The sequence below is a fragment of the Lutra lutra genome, chromosome 4 (assembly GCF_902655055.1).
Source record: "Lutra lutra chromosome 4, mLutLut1.2, whole genome shotgun sequence".
Classification (NCBI taxonomy): domain Eukaryota; kingdom Metazoa; phylum Chordata; class Mammalia; order Carnivora; family Mustelidae; genus Lutra; species Lutra lutra.
The window spans coordinates 161,159,512-161,177,696 of record NC_062281.1 but is presented as its reverse complement, the minus strand read 5'-3'; the positions used below and the strand labels follow the sequence as shown (position 1 = coordinate 161,177,696).

General features: G+C 47.8%; 2 protein-coding genes across 3 annotated transcripts in view; one reads left to right on the top strand and one right to left on the bottom strand.

Annotated features, from left to right (window-relative positions):
- The window catches only part of RAD54L (RAD54 like), a 31,662-nt gene extending 30,894 nt beyond the window's left edge, over positions 1-768 (top strand). For both annotated transcript variants that reach the window (XM_047726063.1, XM_047726062.1), the window contains one exon: positions 76-768. In XM_047726063.1, the coding sequence (XP_047582019.1) occupies positions 76-286 (211 nt within the window). In that variant the 3' untranslated portion in view covers positions 287-768. The remainder of the gene's footprint in view (positions 1-75) is intronic.
- Positions 406-18,125, bottom strand: LRRC41 (leucine rich repeat containing 41). The gene is made up of 10 exons (XM_047726061.1): positions 17,726-18,125; positions 13,999-14,085; positions 13,266-13,336; positions 6,081-7,224; positions 3,100-3,360; positions 2,394-2,558; positions 2,204-2,302; positions 1,505-1,627; positions 1,212-1,287; positions 406-1,114 (listed from the first exon to the last, which is right to left on the bottom strand). The coding sequence occupies exons 1-10, from the start codon at positions 17,922-17,924 to the stop codon at positions 895-897; spliced, it is 2,445 nt and encodes an 814-aa protein (XP_047582017.1). The 5' UTR covers positions 17,925-18,125; the 3' UTR covers positions 406-894.
- Between the last annotated feature and the right edge of the window lie 60 nt (positions 18,126-18,185).

The window sequence follows — 18,185 nt, the reverse complement described above, 5'->3', positions numbered from 1 at the left end:
GGCATTACCTCTGAACTCCCTGCACAGCATGGAGATGGGCTCTATAGTCATCACAGCTCTGTCCTCTGCCCCCAGGCTGCGCTGCCGCCGCTGTGTCAACAACCACCAGGTCCGGCCACCCCCTGATGGTTCTGACTGTACTTCAGACCTGGCTCAGTGGAACCATAACACTGATAAGCGGGGGCTCAAGGATGAGGTACTCCAGGCTGCCTGGGATGCTGCCTCCACTGCCATCACATTCGTCTTCCACCAGCGTTCTCATGAAGAGCAGCGGGGCCTCCGCTGATAAACCAGTTGGTCTGGGTGTAGCTGTTAGAGGAAGGAGACAGGGAAAAGGGGCTCCTTGCCCCATAGGACCCTACTGAATTTTGTTCTCTGGGACAAAAAGCATCAAGGAGGGCCACATGATGTTTGCCCAAAGTTTATTTTATAAGAAAAACTTTTTTGGTTAAAAAAAAAGAAAGGAATAAAGGTATGAAAGGGACTGAGGCCTGGGAGCAGCATGGTAAGCCCAGCGGAGAAGAGGCCTGGTAGTGGACACTCCTAAACTTCTCTAAAGTCTGGGTGCCTGCTTTGGGAAGGAAAGCAGGAACCTTGGGCAGGGGGCGGGGAGCTGTCCTCAGTGACTGAGGAGCACTATAACCTGGCCCAGGGTTCCCAGAGTACTGGGTAAGGGGCCCAGAGGCTCTACATCCAGTTGTGGGAATACCTTTGCTGAGCCCCATCAAGGCCACCAGGACCTCAGTGCAAGGGAAGAAGGAAAAAAGAGAAAAGTGGCAGAAAGAGAAAGACAGAGTTGGTGTTTGGGAGTTCTGGGCAGCCCATGTCACAGCCCATGTCTCAGCCCCTGCAAGCTGATGGTACTGAGCATGGGCCTGTGAAGCATGGGCCCCATCACATGGTGCTGACATAATCTGCAAAGGCCTGGGATGAGTCCCACGAGTCGCTAACCACGTGGCAAGTGGCCCGGAGCCGCCGAATGGCTTCCCTGGCTGTGACTGCATCCTGGTCCAGCCAGTTCTGGAAGAGGCGCAGGTGACCAAAGGCTCCACGGCCCCAGCGCTCCAGCCGCTTGGCGAACTCCAGAAGGCCATCTGGCTTGATGCAGTTGGAACTGGTAGGGGTGAGACAGATTAGACACCCAGGAAACAACTAACTAATCCCTATATCCCTGAAGCTCCATCCTTTGTCCCTTCCCTCTCCCTGTGTACCTGATGTCCAGCTGACACAGAGAGGAGGAGGAGTCCTCTGAGAAAACATCTGCCAGGGCCAGCAAGCCAGCATTCCCTGAGGAGAAGGGGAGAATGTCTGTAACCACCCAACAGGGAACAAGCGTATCCCAGTCCATTTCTGGTAGAAAGAAGCCCAGCCTCCTGAAGCTCCAGCACACAACTCTATTCCAACCCCCATGTTCCCAGTGGAGAGGCCTATGCCTTCATCCACTGAGTTTCTAAGTCCAAGGACTGGCTCCTTCCCCCGTCCCTTCCCAGGGCCCTGCCCCTACCCAGGCGGTTCCCTGGCAGCCGGAGGCCCTTCAGTGTGGAGTTGCCCTTCATAGCAGCAACCATCTCAGGCAGAAATTGGGCCGGGCGCTTCTCAAACAGACGGCAGAAGGAGAAGGTAATCTCTGTCAAGAGAAATTAGAATAAATTTTGATGGCTATCATTAGGACTTGCTGCTCCCCCTCCTGTCCCAATTGGCCCTAGCAAGAGGTGTGAACGTTTTTATAGAAGCCCAGAAAGAAGGGAATTTTCCAAGACCCCAAGCAAGACTGGAACTAAATCAGATTCAGACAAGAGACTGAGGCCAGATATTCCGTTGGGAGGTTCTCTACATGAATGGTTCTCCATTTAAACCCCCCCCCCCCCCATCCACTAACTGCCCTCTGCAGGAGTGGGCATTAGGGGCAAGTCGATAAGGGGAGGCTGACAGCATATTTATCCTTAACCACCGCCATTTCTGCCAGCCACTGAAAGGTAAAAATTTGAATGAGGTACTCTAAAAGTTAATAATTTTCCCATGTTTAGTATAGGAGGAATGGAGTTTGGGACCTTTTGGAAGGAAGATCATGCAGGTTCTATAGCAATTTTATAGTTGAAGATGTAAGGCCAAGAGCAGAACAGTGGCTTGCTCGTTCAGTGAAACAGTGGCAGAGCCACAGTGAAGATCCAGGAATGCCCCAGGTTCTGGATGAAGAACTTACCTTGAAGAGTCAGATTCTGTAGCAAAAAGAGCACCTCGCTCTGACAGTCAGCCAGGTTCATGTCATGGAAGCTCAGCCTCTTCAGGGCCAGGTTGTACTCTGCGTGGGGGCAGAGGCCATAGACCTTAACTTTGCCAAAGAATGATGCAAGGTCTCCTGCCCTCCCTTTACCATTCTAGCTGGGTCCTACCTTTGAGTGTCTGTAACACAAGCCCAAAATCTTGGGGAGAGGCAAAGGTGGCACTATCCAGAGACAGCTGCTGCAGAGAACCTGAGGCCTTCAGTACAGAGCAGAGCAGTGGGGCTGGTTGGGCTCCTCGTGGAAATCCCATCTCCAGCTGTTCCAGGCAGTTTTCTGGATATGGTAGGAAGAAAAGGTTATCGCTGGCCATATCCCTTCTTGTCCCCGAGCAGGTCCCATCCTGTTCTTTAGAGATTCACTAAAAAGTTCGATTCATTTACTTGTCATTGAGTATGCACTTCACATTAGGTACTGTGCTAGGTTCTGGGAACAGCACTAAATGAGATTTGGTCCTTGCCCTTCTGTAACTTTTAGTCCAGGAAGACCAGACTACTCAAGCAAGTAAGTGTGTGCAGAGTGGTGACATAGGAAACAGGACCTAAAGAAATATAAAGAGTGACCTAGACTGTCTTTCTAGAGACTAATCTGCCACGGTCACTTCGGTGGCAGATTTATAAGTTGGTCTGGGCCCTCTTCAGGCCATGGTTGTCTTTAAGAGCAGGCTCTAAAGAGGAATGGATTTCATTCCCTTTTTGAGGAATGAGTTTACCAGGCCTGAATCAGAGGTTGTCCCACCTTCCTCAACTTCACATTTGTATGGACACAAATGCACCTTTGCATTTGTGTTGGGACACATACACACACACTGCTTCACCTGGTATCTCTTCATCTCCAATTATGTGGTTAGGGGGCCCTGCATTCCCTGGCACAGCAGGGTTGTCCCTCTGGCTGGGGTGATCCACACGGATAGAGAGGACCCGCAGTAGGGGCAGGGCTCGCACAATGGCACGTGTCAGCTCCAGGATGGGCAGTGGTGAGAACAGATCACTGAGATGCAGGGCTCGGAGGCGGCATCCAGCCTGGCCTGACAGGGCCCGCAGACTGTCCAGCAGGCGGAAGATGTTAGAGCCCAGGCCTACGGCAGGAAAGAAGTTAGGTCAGTCATGTGGGAGTGTCAGTAGAAGTGACATTCAGAGACAACTCTAGATATTTCTGTTGATAACTGCTAAATTCCTTGAGCTTTGGATCAGGTTAGTTAAAATCATTTGTCTCAACCATTCATTGTCTTGCTTTCTCCTCAGGTAACCAGCAAACTGATGTCTACTGTACTGGGCCATGGCCCTACTGTGACTGCATCAGTGAGGGCAGTCACAAAACAGAAGATAGTAACAGGAAGAGGGGGGGCATTTTGTGCTGCAGGCTGAATGACAGGCCCAGAGGGCAGCAGCAGTCTCTGGACTTTTCTTATAGGTCACATGGAACATCTAAGCAGTGGAGTGACAATGACCCAGTAGGGAATACTTTAAAGGATTAACTGGGTGGGAATAGAGCAAAAAAAGGGTAACCACACCCTACAAAAGTGAACAGAATCCAGAAGGGTTAGAGCAAAGGCTTAATGCCACAAAGCAAATATCTCCCCTTGGACTGAGCAGGTTTCCTGTGGACTCATTCCTCCCACTATACCTTAACCAGTACCTAGTAAATATAGTTTTTGCTAGACAGTGATGAGCAGCAGATCTCATTCCTGGCTATGTAGTCTGATGGACAACAAAAATGTGAGGGGAGCTGGGGAAGTAGGGTATTGTGGAAACACAAAGGATGAGTACTTGGTACCCAGTCCAGCTTCTAACAGTAAAGACTTTCCAGTTGAGTCCTAAAGAACACAAAGGAGATAGGCTAAACAGAGGGAGAGGAGTGACTGGCAGGGAGAACTCAATATATATAAAGGCCCGAAGGAAGAAGAGTGGCAGGTTCCAAGAACTGAAAAACACTCAGTGGGACTGGTATGTAAAGTATGAGGGGAGAGGGTGTACAAGATGACACTACGAAGGTAAGCAGGGGTGAGAACACGAATGACTTGTAAGTAAACTAAGTATGTGACAGGAAACTGCTGAAGGGTTTTTAAGTGAGTGAATGGCCTTTGCATTTAAAAAAAAAATGCTGGGGCTACGGGTGTAGACGGGAGGAACTGTTGAATGTAAGTGAGAACAGTAGTTTGAATTAAGATGTGGAGATAAATAAGTGGATTTGAGAGATCTTAAAAACAGATGTGGTGCAAAAGAAAGAGCCCAGCAGTCTTCTGGGCAGCTGAGAGCTGTAAGGTCACTGACAGAATAGGAGGATCAAGCACAAGGGGAGAAGATGCATTCAGGTTGGTTTACGAAATATCTAGTAGTCACCTGGCTAAAATGGTTCTAGAGTTTAGGAAAAAGATCTGGAGTGGACCCTTATCATAGTTTGAGGAGTCTTCAGCATAGTTGACTTTTGAAACCAAAAGAATGGACAAAACCATCCAGGATGTATGTGTAATATGTGTAAAATGGCAGAGCTCAGCATAGTTGGCTTTTGAAACCAAAAGAATGGACAAAACCATCCAGGACATATGTGTAATATGTGTAAAATGGCAGAGCTCTGAGGAACTCTGAACATTGATAACAATGTCCAGAAAGGGAGAAAAAAAATTTTTGAGGTAGTGAAAATGAGTATTTCATGAAGGCTGTCTCATAGCAGCAAATGCGGCCAAGAATTAATAGAAGAGGAGGACTGAAAAGTATGTATTGGACTTAGTGACAAGGAAGACCTTGGAGAAGGTAGGCAACATTGAGTTTAAAACCTTGGGATTCTGGAATCAGGTTGCCTGGGTTTGAATCCTGGATCTACAATTTACTAGTGAGGTTACCCTGGGTAAGCCAGTTGACCTCAATAGGGTTGTTGTAAGGATCCAATTAACAGAATACTTAAATTATGCCAGACACATATTAAGCAGTATATAAAGGTTAGTTATTACTAAGGCATTTGAGAAACAAGCTTTCCTAAGAAGGCAAGAGGATATGGGTCCAGAGCACAGGTAATAGAGTTAGCCCTAGTTAGAATGGCCATCTCCCATTGTGAAAGAGAAAAGGATGAGTGTAGATGTAGAATTCTGGGTTGGTTAACAAGCTTAAGTTCATGTGTGATGGCTTCTATGTTCTCTGAAGTAGGAAGTGAAGTCCTCTGCTGAGAAAGGAAAGGGGAAAACATGTAGAAGTAGTGGAGAGGAATGGGAGCTAATGTTGCAAACATAGGATCCATATAAGATTGAAGACTGAACGTATGGTAGCACCAGTCTGCATAGTTGTGTGATTTTCTCCATCTGTGCTCAGCAAGCGACGGAGATTGGTGGATTTGCCCAGAGTTGAAGTTCGGCTACCTGGGCACAGCCAGGCATGGGTAAGAACTGAGGACTGCTTCATAGATTGCTGGTCTGATAAAAATGTGTTCTATACCTTCTTGTCTGTACAGCTGCTTTGACAGGACTGGGGGGACCCAACCTTAGCCCTGGCTAGGCCCTGAATACACTCCACTGCTCCCACCTGCCTGTGGATTGCCTACCATGGCTAAAATGTACCCCTTCTTTGGGCCCTCACTGCCTCTCAGGAACCTCTGCTTACAACTCTAAATCAAGCCTACAGACCTCATGTTTGTCCCCAGCAATGGAAGTCTGCCCCTATTTCAGGTGTGTGCTTTCCGTCCCACTGTGAAGCAGGCAGGGCCTCATGTGCAGCTGCTTGATCACACTCCCTATTCCCCTCCACAGGGCTGGGCACACGGCTGGTGCCGCTGTGAGACCCATCCCTGCCCCTGCAGGACACTCACCATTATAGGAGAGTGTGAGGCTCTCCAGAGACACCCAGGAGCTCAGCAGGTGGCACAGTGTCAGAGCCGCCTCTGTGGACAGCGGAACTGTGAACAGCTCCAAGGTGGAGATGCTGCGGAATCGCTGGGAGGCCTCCAGTGCTGGAAGCCCCAGGCAGCTGGGATCTGATCCATCCAGAGCTCCACAAGCCACTTCCCCGATCTCCATCTCTTCCCCATCCTCCTTCTCACCAGCCACAATGAAAACAAAGTCATACAGGTCTTCAGACTCTGCACCAGACCCCTGACGGGTGCGAGGACCCTTCTTTCCTGTAGCTCGCTTAAAACGCTTTAGGGGCTTAGGCTGTGGGGCTGAGCTAGCTGGAGCCCGTTTGGATGAGGATGTGGAAGAGGAGGCAGAGGCAGAGGAGCTGGTGGCTGGAGCAGAGGATGGCCGCTTGGTGCCAGGCGCCTCATGGGAAGTTGCCGGAGGGTGCAGATCCCTCTTGGGGTCTGTCCCACCCGCTGTCAGGCTCTCCTGTGTGCTCCGGCGTGTTACCCGGGTGGCAGGTGCAGCTCTGGCTATCTGCTTGGCTTCGCTCTTCCGCCGAGAGGCCATCAGGGCTGCAGCACATCGCTCAGCAGCATCCCTGCGAGGCCTGCGTGAGCCCAGCAAGAGGGACCCTTCATCTCGGGATGGGGCCCGGCCTCGGGAGGCCTCTCCACAGAGGCGGCAAGGTGGGCCGCCAGGGCCTGGCTGCCAGAAGCCAGCACTCATGGTGAGGATAAGGATGAAAAGGGCTGACTCGGGCACAGGCCAGGAGTAGAGCGACACTTGGCTGACAGCCCCATGGTGAATAAGCTGATGCAGAAGCTGCCGGAGTGACTGCTGAGCAGCCACATCAGAGAACAGCAGGTGTCGGAACTTGAGGGTGTGCAGGGAACTGGCCAGGGTCTCCAGAACCCTGCGGTTGGGCTCGGCCACCAGCTCTGTTGCACCCTGCAGCATATTGCAGATGGTGAGCTGGCGGACATGGCGGGAGCTGTGCAGAAGAGGTGAGAAGCGCTGGTCGCAGAGACGCCTGTCAGAAGATACATCAATGGTCCCACGTAGAACATGGGAAAAAAAGGCTTCCATAAACTTGGCTCGCCAACAGGTCACACTCTGAAAGCAGAGAACATGCCAGACAGTTGTGATACTAAGAGGATACCCACTGAACCATCCTCATCCTGGTTCCTCCCTTCGAATGGTTATTTGCTGAGCCAGGCAACATTCTAAATAATTTGCACTAATTCATTTAATGTTCACATCTTTGAGGTATTACTATTAGCCCCATTTTACAGGTAGGGAAAACAAGGCACAAAGGTTGGTTACTGCCTATGGTTACACCAGTAGGTGGTAGAATTGAGACGGAACCCAGGAAATTTGGTTCCAGAGATTTTGCTATAGTGCCTGCCATTCAAATGAAACAATCCTGTAACTTCTTCCATGTCTGTTTCTAGAACCTGATCCCAACTTTCCATTCTTACCATTACCACCTTTGTTCAGACCCTTACCACCTCACACCTGACCACTTCATTAGCTTCCTGATTGTTCCCGCCATCTCCTTTTCCCCTTCCCAAACTTTCGTGCCAAGTCCACTGGATTCATCTTTGCAAAACACATCCGATTACCTTCTGCTTTAACCACACCCCCCTCCCAAATCTTTCCACAGCTGAGGGCTAATCTGAAGTTCCTCGGCCTGGCACAATAAGGCCTCTGAGAAGCTTTATCTCCCACATCTTGCTCACATGAATGCTTTGCTCTGGTCAAAATGATCACCTTACTGACCCAAACCTGCCTTCTATGCCCTTTCCTATATCTGCCAGAAATGCTCTTCATTGCTGGCTTCTTGAGAGGACCTACTAACTTTTTATTTTTTTTTTTTAAAGATTTTATTCATTTACTTGACAGAGATCACAAGTAGGCAGAGAAGCAGGCAGAGAGAGAGGAGGAAGCAGGCTCCCCACTGAGCAGAGAGCCCGATGTGGGGCTCGATCCCAGGACCCCGGGATCATGACCTGAGCTGAAGGCAGAGGCCTTAACCCACTGAGCCACCCAGGCGCCCCCTAACATATTACTCTTGTTGAGGTTGTTCATCTCAGTGTCTCTTAGTATGCCCCCTTCTACTCTGCTTCCTGTCTCCTGTGGGACTCCTCTGCTACTCCAATTATTCAGGTCTTAATTGTTGGTAGGCCTGTCTCATGGTGTACATGTTTTATCCCAACCAGATTAGAAATTCCTGGAGATCAGGGTCCAAACCTTAGGTTGGTTTTCTCCAAGGCAGTAGTTATTGGCTTTGATGCATATGAGACTTTATCAGAGTATTCCAGAACACTTAAGAAAAACTCTGAATCCAAGTATTTCTCAACCTTTGGTGCACATCAGAATTGACTGTGGAACTTTTCTTTTTTGAAAATTCATATGCCAGGTATCTGGGAATTCTGTTATGTTGCATCTGCAGTAAGGCCCATGCGTCTGTGTTTTTAAACCTCCTTCAGATGATTCTGATGTTTGTAGGAGGTTTGCAATTACTGCTTACCACCCTCCCACCACCACCAGAGGACACACAGACTTTTAAGTCCCCATTCTCTCAGGCACAACAAAGTCTGCTGACTGACACAGGTGTCATCTCTGCCACTATACTCAGGCCTCTTGAACCTCTTCATCTGTAAAACATGGATAATATCAATTGCTTCATAGGTTTGTTGTGAAGATCAAATGAGACAGTGCAAGTGAAGGCACTTCATAAACTGTAAAATACAAAGTGTTATTTCTGTTACTGCTAATGGTAATAATTAGTCCAGATGGGCAATGTGAAATGGACTTGATGGAGGCAGAGCCTGGTAAGCAGGGTGCTTTTTCAGCCGGAAGCAAAAGATAGTGGGGGCCTGAGGTTCCCCAAAACTTAAGGGATGCTTCTCTTTGGTACTTACCCTACCTCTATGCATTCCCTCATACCAGAGGGACCCTTAATTTATATCAGAGGTTCTTGGTAGGAGTTGGACCCCTGTAGTTCTCAGCAAAAGTGGGATTCCCTTTGCCCTGGCTATTCCCCATAACACTGCCTGCTGTGGTAATAATTAGGAATGACTTCATGTTTGAACTAACTGCATGGCAGCAAAAAGAGGGAAGGACATCTCTCACCAGCAACAGTTTGGGGGTGCTGGGGGACCAGGAAAAAATACCTGGCAACAAAATCTCCATTCAGTCTCGAGTGGAAGCAGAGAGGGTATTCCTGAATCCTACCTCTCAACACTTTCCTACACATTCGCTGGCCCACGCTCACAGCCTTGGAAAACACCTGCAGGTAATCTAGCAAAGCTTTAACTTCACAAGTGAGACATTCTAGGCCTAAAATATGGACAAAGATATGAACCAGGACACTGTGCCTATTTCTGACCATATGGCATATGGAATATGTAGTTTAGGTAACTTAGTGGTTTTTTTTTTTCATCTTATTGGTTGATGAAGACCGTGGAAGAGAATATTTGAAACTGGAACACCCCAGACAGGTGACAATTGCAGGGAGAACAGCATGACCTAGTGATTAGGATCATAAGCTCCACAGCCACATTGCCTCAACTTGAATCCTGGGTCTGCTATTCACTAACTATAACCTCAGACAAGCCACTTTACCTCTTTCTGCCTCAGTTTCTCCTCTGTAAAGTCAGAAAGTAACCTATCTACATCAGAGTTGTAAGGATTAAATGAGTAAAGTTAGTTACAACTATCTCAATTATGAGCTGACAGTAGTTCACTGCATTTTATTCCATCACCACCCCTTAGAAGAATCTCTGCTAAACTTCAAAGCTGAAAAATACCTAATAGTTCAAGGCACTTATTTTGTGGACTTGTACATTATTGCTCAGGGAATGCAAAGTGATTTCAACATATTCTTTTGGGCGAGAGTAGGGGAAATGAGGCACCACCAAAGAGGTGAAATGACATTTGCCTGCCAACACAGTTCTTGGCCCATCCACAGCCTGGTGGCTCAGGGACTAGTTGGGGAGGAAGTAGGTGTACAAACTAGGGAAGGCTAAACATTTTCTTGTACTAAACAGAGCAGCAAATGTTCATAAACTATTGTCCACTATTTTTCTGATAACAGAAACATTGTTTGTGGAAAGAAACAAAATCTGTAAACCCATTCTTTCCAGTTATTTTGTAAATGTGAATAGCTACAGATAATTGTTTCTATAACTGTGAGACAATTCTGAATAGTTTCAAATGCTGGGCTTTTAAAACATTATGCCACCATGTCATCACATTTTTGCCACCATGTATTTAGATGTTTGCAGAATATGACTTTATTAATATTTTAAAAATAGGAATGTACTATAATAATTCCTGCATATTGAATAAACTGTTGCTAGCTTTTTGATATTAAGTTGCTGTAATGAACATCCTGAAATCTTCATGAGTATTTCAATTTTTATATATTATAAATTCTAGGAAATAGAATTTCTAGCCAAATAATATATATTGTATTAAATATATATTTTATATATACTTATTTTTATATGATAAGTATATAATACATATACTTAAGAGTTATATACTTTCCCATTTTTTTACTATTGAGATTGAATATATTTTATTGAAGATTTTTGTATATTTTGTGACTTGTCCCAATCTTATTCTACTAGGATAGTTTTTCTTATTCCCTCTATCCTCTTGTTTTACAAATATTGTTGCAAACATTCTTTCTTAGTTTATGTGCCTTTTAAATTGTGTTGGCATTTTATATGGCCAAATATGCCCATGCTTGCTTTTTTGATTCTATCCATTTAATAATTAACACTCTCCAACTTGAGATTAAATAACCAATCACCTTTATTCTTTTTTTAGTTTTTCTGTGCTTTTACTTTTTACAATTTAATCTTTAATCCATATAGAAATTATTTGAGTATATCGTAAAATGAGGCTCTTTTTTTTTCCAAATAGTTAACCAATAACCAGAGAATCCTTTATTGAATAAGCCTTCATTTCCCCATTGCTTTGTCTAAAGAATATCTATTCTACAGATCTCTTAATACACATACAGTAGTACTACACTGTTTGAAAATCTATTTCTTTTATTTATTTATTTATTTATTTATTTATTTGTCAGAGAGAGAGAGGAGCGAAAGTGAGCACAGGCAGACAGAGTGGCAGGCAGAGGCAGAGGGAGAAGCAGGCTCCCCGCCAAGCAAGGTACCCGATGTGGGACTTGATCCCAGGACACTGGGATCATGACCGGAGCTGAAGGCAGCTGCCCAACCAACTGAGCCACCAGGCGTCCCTGAAATTCTATTTCTTTATAAGCAATCGGGGCTATCTCTATCTTGTTCACCACTGTATCCCTAGAACCTAGCACAGTGCCTGGAATTGAGCAGGCTCTCAATAAGTGTTTCTGAATTATGAAGTTAAGGTTACTGTCATGTAAATAAGAAGAAGGCATCCTTTGGAATGACCTCTGTCTAGGGGACTATTAGGTTATCAAGCCTGGGGCTTCCCAAGCATTCTGAAATGCTCTGAGACAAGAAAAGATAACAAACTACCAGGAAGCCTGAGATAATATTGGAGGAAAAAAGTTTACTCTAAGATGATGTTCCGATCTCCATCATCTGCTAGTCAACCATACTGCTTGGGATGGTTGAGATTCGAAGTGAATCTCATACACCTTTAAGTTTCAGGAAACTGTTAGTGTTTTCTAATCTTGCATTCACTGTTCTTCCTCATAAGGCCTAATTCCTGTACATAGTGCCTGAGGACTTTCTTGAGCCTTAGGATTATCCTACTGAACTTCAGGAGTTGTGTCCAGATCTGGAAGTGGAAAGCTGAAGGATATGGAGCTGAATTTTACTGAATCCAGTGCATCCCCAGAAATTAAATCTCCTGACAAGAAGTTGTCTTCTTATCATTTGGCCTCATCCACCATTTAAAGCCCAGTTCAAATACTACTTCCCAGGAAAGACTGTCATGCTCCCTTCTACCTCAACCTCCTTGCTACTGTCACACCACTTTCCCCACCATGCACGATGTATTTGTTTGCAGGCTTCCCCACTAAATGTGAGAGATTGGGACTGTGTGCTTCCAATACCTAACATAAGACCTGGTATGTGGGAAGTTTAGTAAATGTTTATTGAACTCAATCTGAGCTGTACCCTAGTTATGGAACAGCAGAAGAAATTCTGCTTAAATAAGAGCAAGTTATATCTGAACCAAAGAATAACAGAATCTCAGGGTTAAAAGGAATCCTAAAGTCATCTTGTCCAACCTCTCTTAAAATGCTGATTTTCTTCTACAATACCCTTGTGTCAGGTAGTCATCTAGACTCTATTTGAACACTTAGAGATGGGAAGGTTACTTCTGGCATTAGCTTGTTTCATCACCGATAAGCTCAGAGCTTAAAAATTCTACATTCAGTTTAGCAGAAATTTATTCTTCTTTAGCTTCTATCAGAACAAGTCTATCAATCCCTCTTTTATGTGAGAATCATTCAAATATTCCAATAGTTCATGTTCCCAGCTCTTCTTTTTCAGGAACAACGTCTCCAGTCTTCCAAATGTGACTCACGTGATGTGGCCTTGACTTCTTTCTCCATATTCCAGGATAGCCTGAACACTGCAGAGCCACGCAGGCCTATCATCTCCCTTGTCCTTCAGCTTATATTATAGTTACATTGATTCACATAGCTCAGAGTAGAGTCATTATATCAGTAGCTTTAGCACATTGTTGACTAAACGCCCTTAATCTTTTTCATACAAGTTGTTGCTAAGCCAGACCCCTCCACCTCCTACCCTGAGGTCATACAACTGGAATTTTTTAGACTTAAGTGAAAAATTGGTTTATTCTGTTAAATTTCATTTGTCAGGTTTGACCACTGCTCCAGCCCTGTCCAGACATCTATGAATCTGGGTTCTGCCATCCATTGTGATCACTACCTTTCCCTGTTTTGTGTTACCTGCAAACATGGTGAGCAATCAAGTCAGTGACAAATGCCAAATGGAAAGACCTTGTGACAAGCCATCAGAGCCAAGAACCCTGTGACAAGTCATCTCCTCCCAAATTCACTCCATCCCTGTCCCTGCACTTTACCAGTACCCAGTCTGTGTTTGTAAGCTATTCCTGCTTCCACTGTGCAAAGTCAGGCCAGAGTTCTACCTGGTGCCTTAACTTACTTCCAAACTGGAAGGCCTTGTCTTCATCAGCTCATCCCATAGTCGGCGCCAGATGGCCTGAGTGGAGAGGCCTGTGGGGAGAAATATCACATTTACTTGGCTGCTCTTGGGCCACCATGAGTGAAGCATATCAGCCTTTAATGTTGTCGTTCTCTGGGTTCACAGGAGCAATAGAGCAGACTAGTAAAGAGTGCTGGCTCTAAAGACAGCCTGGGTTTAAGTATCAGCAAACCACACTCTAGCTCTGTGACCCTGGGCAAGTTTACTTAATTTTTTTGTACCTCAGTTTCCTTATCTGCAAAATGTAGATAATAGCTATTTCATAGAGTTGTTGAAAAGATTAAATGAGTTTCTCCAGGTAAAGTGCACAGGACAGCACTTGTCACATCAGGGTTATTAGATAAATGTTAGCTGTTAACAGATCTGTCCAATGAGAGATTTGGAAGACAGCATGGTAAAATAGAAGAACGAAGATTCAGAAGATCTGGGCTTTAGTCTGGGTTAGCTATTAATTGTGGTGTGCCTGTGGTTTCACTTTTATTAGTATAACTGGGATCATTACTTGCTTTGTGTTTCACTGGACACTCTGAGGAATCATGTAAGAAAGTAGGAATGAGGGTACTTTTTGAAAAGCTTGAAGTTCTATGTGGGTATCAGGTGTAATATTTACCTGAAGACATCATGGTGCCTTGCTTACAATCACTGACTGAGAAAGAGTGAGAAAGACACTTACCTTTCTTGAGGGCAGTTTCCTCAATCCTCTCCAAGTAATATATATTGAGCAGAGGTAAGATGCTCTGAAGTATTGGGCCTGGGAGGGCTACAAAAACCAAAACACAAAATTTACTTTTTTCTCCCAGAGTTCCAAGCATTATTTATCTTAATGGAAAGGAAAACAGAAGGGCTGACTTCTCATTTGGCAAATGGAACCTACAGAAGCTAACCTAAGTCTAACTCAAACTCTAGTCTACTTATCTTCAGCCACTTCGGTGGCAGCTGGAATTTCAGGGGCATTCACATCTTCAAGGGTGAGACAAAAAAGCAAGCTGATATGCTCATTTAGGAGCTGGTCAGTTCACTTCTGCCTAGCATAATGAACCATTTAATCATTTTACTGCATTTAAAAGGTCCTACTGGATATGTGTCCTAAAGACGTCCATCATAATCTGGCCCCTACGAACTTCTCCAGTTCCCAGCTTTGCCTCCTCTAGTTGAGCCATACTAAACTACTTTTCTCATTTACCTAACATATTACACTGCTTTCTACCTCTGTGCCTTTTTTGAGCTGCTCCCTACCAAGAATGTCCTTGCCATTTTAAGCATATCACCTACTCATCTTTCAAGTAGCATGTGCCCTTTATTAAGCCTTTCCTGAATTCCCTTCCCACTCTTCCAGGCTGGTGACTCCCATTCTCTGGGCCCCTGCAATATCCTGAACTAGTACGTTCCTATGAACAACAGAAATAATTAGGCCCTAACTCTAAATTGAACATATCATAAAAACAAAACTTTTCTTGCTGATGTCTAGGTCGAGAAGCTTTACAATATTGTGACTAAATGGTTCAGTCTCTAGAATTGGACAAAACTGGGTGAAATTCTGATTCTATTAATTATGAATACTTGGACAAATTCACACCTTTAAGACTCCATTTCCTCAATTTTAAAATGGAGGTAGTAATAACTACCTCACAATATTGTTATCAAAATTAAAGAAAATCATTTAAAAATTAAAGAAAATCATGCTTGTAATCTTTTTAAGAACTGCCTGGCCATAAGAAGCTCATTAAATGTTGTCTATTATTATTCTTATCTGTCAATAGCCTCTCTGTCCTTCCAAGAACAAGTCTTAGAGTATACTATATCTAAGGAAAATCTTTCAAAAACTTCTATTCTAGGATCTCCCTTTATCTTTACTTGTAGAATAATTAAATCTTGATGTCCAAGAGTCTGATATAATTCTTTGTGCATAGTACTCAATGTACCTGCTGAATGAAAGTATTAATTCCCTAAACTATTACATTAATGTAGGCCCCTATTAAATTCAGGATAAAGTCCAAGCTCCATATCCTGGCATTCAAGGTAAAACATATCTATTCTACTTGTTTCCTCATTGTATTCTCCTTTCCTGCTCCCTCTACTCACTTTACCCTTCTCTCTCCCTACACAAAGCAACCCTAGTCCACCGCCTCCAGGAAGCCTTTCTTGGCTGTTAGCCCACATTGAGACCTTCCTCCAAAACAGCACTTCTTAGCAGGCCTCCTACTTGGCTCTCCTAAGAGGCCTAACTTGATTCAGCTTTTTCTCTGTGACTGTTTACCTAGGCTAGGCCCGTAGGAGCTCTTTCTCCTCTGTCCCTCCAATCTTCTCTGTTTAGCCATCCCCTCTCACAGCCACTGGGGAGTCTCATCCCCTATGATCCACAACCTCTTCTCTTCATTTCTCCATTCTTCTTAAGCCAGGCTCTTCCTTTCTTCTTTTCAGCCTACACCTTTAATGCTTCCTCTTCCCAACTCCGGGCCTTCACTCCCAGTCCTCTTCCCTCCTAGCCAAGTTTAGCATCCTAGAAGCTCCAGGCTGATACAGCCAATCTTCTCTGCCTTCTTCCACATTTTTCTGAGGTCTTTTTTGAGCTCCCTGCCCAGTTCCACTGAGACTACTCCTTTCTCCCATGGGTCAGCCTGACCCTTCTCCTTTCAGCTGTGGGCACAGGGCCTCCACAATCCCCTCCCCCTACCAGCTTGAGGACTTCTAACAGTCTTCCCCACTGCAGGAAGACACTTGGGCCTCTTCAGGATCAGTGCCCCACCCCCACCTCACCAAGGGCCTTCTCACATCCCTGGGCCTTCTTTAACCAGTCTCCACAGCCTTGGGGCTTATTCCTGGAGGCCCAACCCCCTCCCCCCAAACTTCAGGGCCTTTTCACAACACCTCCTCAGGGTGCAACCCCCCCAAATCCCCAATCCCAGGACCTCAAGGCCTCTCTCCTGACCTTACCGGGGCTTCCCTCCTGGCAAAGGCACTACCACCACTCCGGAGGCCTTCTCCAGAACCCCACCCCTTCACCCCCTCAAGGCCTGAGGCCTTCTCTCCTGCCACTCCCTCCCGCTTCCCTGGGCCCTAGGCCCGGCCTGGATCTCCTCACTCAACTTCAGCCCTGGCCTCTGGACCACCCCACCCCCTCACACCACCCGTCTGTCAGGCCCAAGGCCTCTCTCATCCCCTATGCGGGCAGGCCTACCCCCCAGAGCCTTCACTCTCCTCTCTTTCACGCTCCCCATCAGTGTTCACAAGGCCGACCCGAGTTGTTCTCATCAGCTGCCGATCTGGCGCCCACCCCAAAGCCGGGCCTCCGCGTGCCCACCACTGCGGGCTTCCTCTCCGGCGCGACCCTGCCCGCGCAGGTCCGACCTAATCCCAGGCCCACCGGCCGGCCTCGTCAGCTTGTCCTCCCCGGCCCCTCGGCCCGGCGGCGCGGGCCCGCCTTTGCCGCTCGGCCTGGGCTCCCTGAGCCCGAGCCGGGCCGTCGGTCCCCGGCAGCTTTCAGGCCCGGGGCCTCCTTTCGCTCGCACTAAGCCCGAGGCCTCCTAGCGGCGACGCGCCCCCTCCCATTCGGGATCCCCGGGCCGTCGCTCCGCCTGGGGCCTCCCTGGCCCTTCCCGCCCGTCCGTCATTCGAGCCTCCCTCGGTTGCTGACCCGCTCCAGCCTCCCTTCTTCACCCGCTCCGAGCCCTTCCTCCGCTCATGCCAATCCGAGTGGCCTCCGGCGCTCCCTGCCCTGCCCGTCAGTCCAGCGCTCCAGCAAACTGGCACCCGAGGCCCCGGTCGTCAGTGCGCTCCCTTCAACCCTGGGTCGCCCGACAGGCCTCGGCGCCCCAAGCCCTTCGGCCTCTCCCCCAGCCCCTCGCTCTCCAATCCACTGGGCTGCTTTCGCCCATCAGCCTAGTCTCCGGAGTCTCGGTATCCGCGGTCTGTCAAGCAGACACGGGAGGCCCCGCGCGTCAGTCAGGCTAGGTGGCCCCGGGCCTGGACTCCTTGCCTTAGGCCGGGCCTCCCAAGCTCGGCCCCCGCCCCCAAGCAGCAGGGCCATCCTTGCCCGTCGCTTCAACATCCGAGACTCCGCAGCCCGGCCCGACCCGAGCGTCAGTTCGGTGCCCGCGGCCGGCCCGTCATTCCAGCTTCTGTCTCCCGGGCCCAGCCAGTCTGGCACCAGACGGGCCTCCTGGCCTCGCCCCCCGCGCCCCCCAGCCAGGCCGCAGTGCGCGTCCACCTGCCGATTTGGTCCCCGCCTTTACTCTGTCTAGCCCGGTCAGGCACGGAATTCATGTTCCGACCCGACGGTGTGGCTTCCAGCGCCCCGGGCTGGGCCTTGCCCCAGGCCTCCCGGCCTCGCCCCCCGCGCCCCCCGGCCGCTGGGCCGCCTCCGCTCGTTGCCAGAGGTAGCCCCTCACCCCGCGACTTACCCCACACCCCGCTCTCCAGAACCCCCATATGGGCGCTCACCGCCCGCCCGCACAGCTCGAACAGGGCGGGGGGAGCGCTGGGGCCCGAGGCCGAGCTCTTCGCTGGCGCCGCCTCCCGGGACGTGGCCTCCATGGTCGTTGCCGCCGCTACCTCACAGAACCAGCAACTCCGGGCGCGCCAGGCCTCGGGCGCCGCCATCTTGGGGAGGTGCGCGAGCCCGAGAGTGGCACCCGCGGACCGCCATCTTGAAAAGGTCAGCAGTTAGGACGGTTTCATCAGCGATGTGGGTAAGACCGGGAACTGCGCTAAAGGAACATCGAATAAATCCGCATTCTTTCCAAGTCTCCTAGGATCCAGTGTTTAAAATAAATGTGCAGATCGATGTAGTTGACACTGGCGCGATTAAGGGGACATTACTTAGCAACTCCTCCTCAGGTGCAAATACCAGCTCCCCCTATC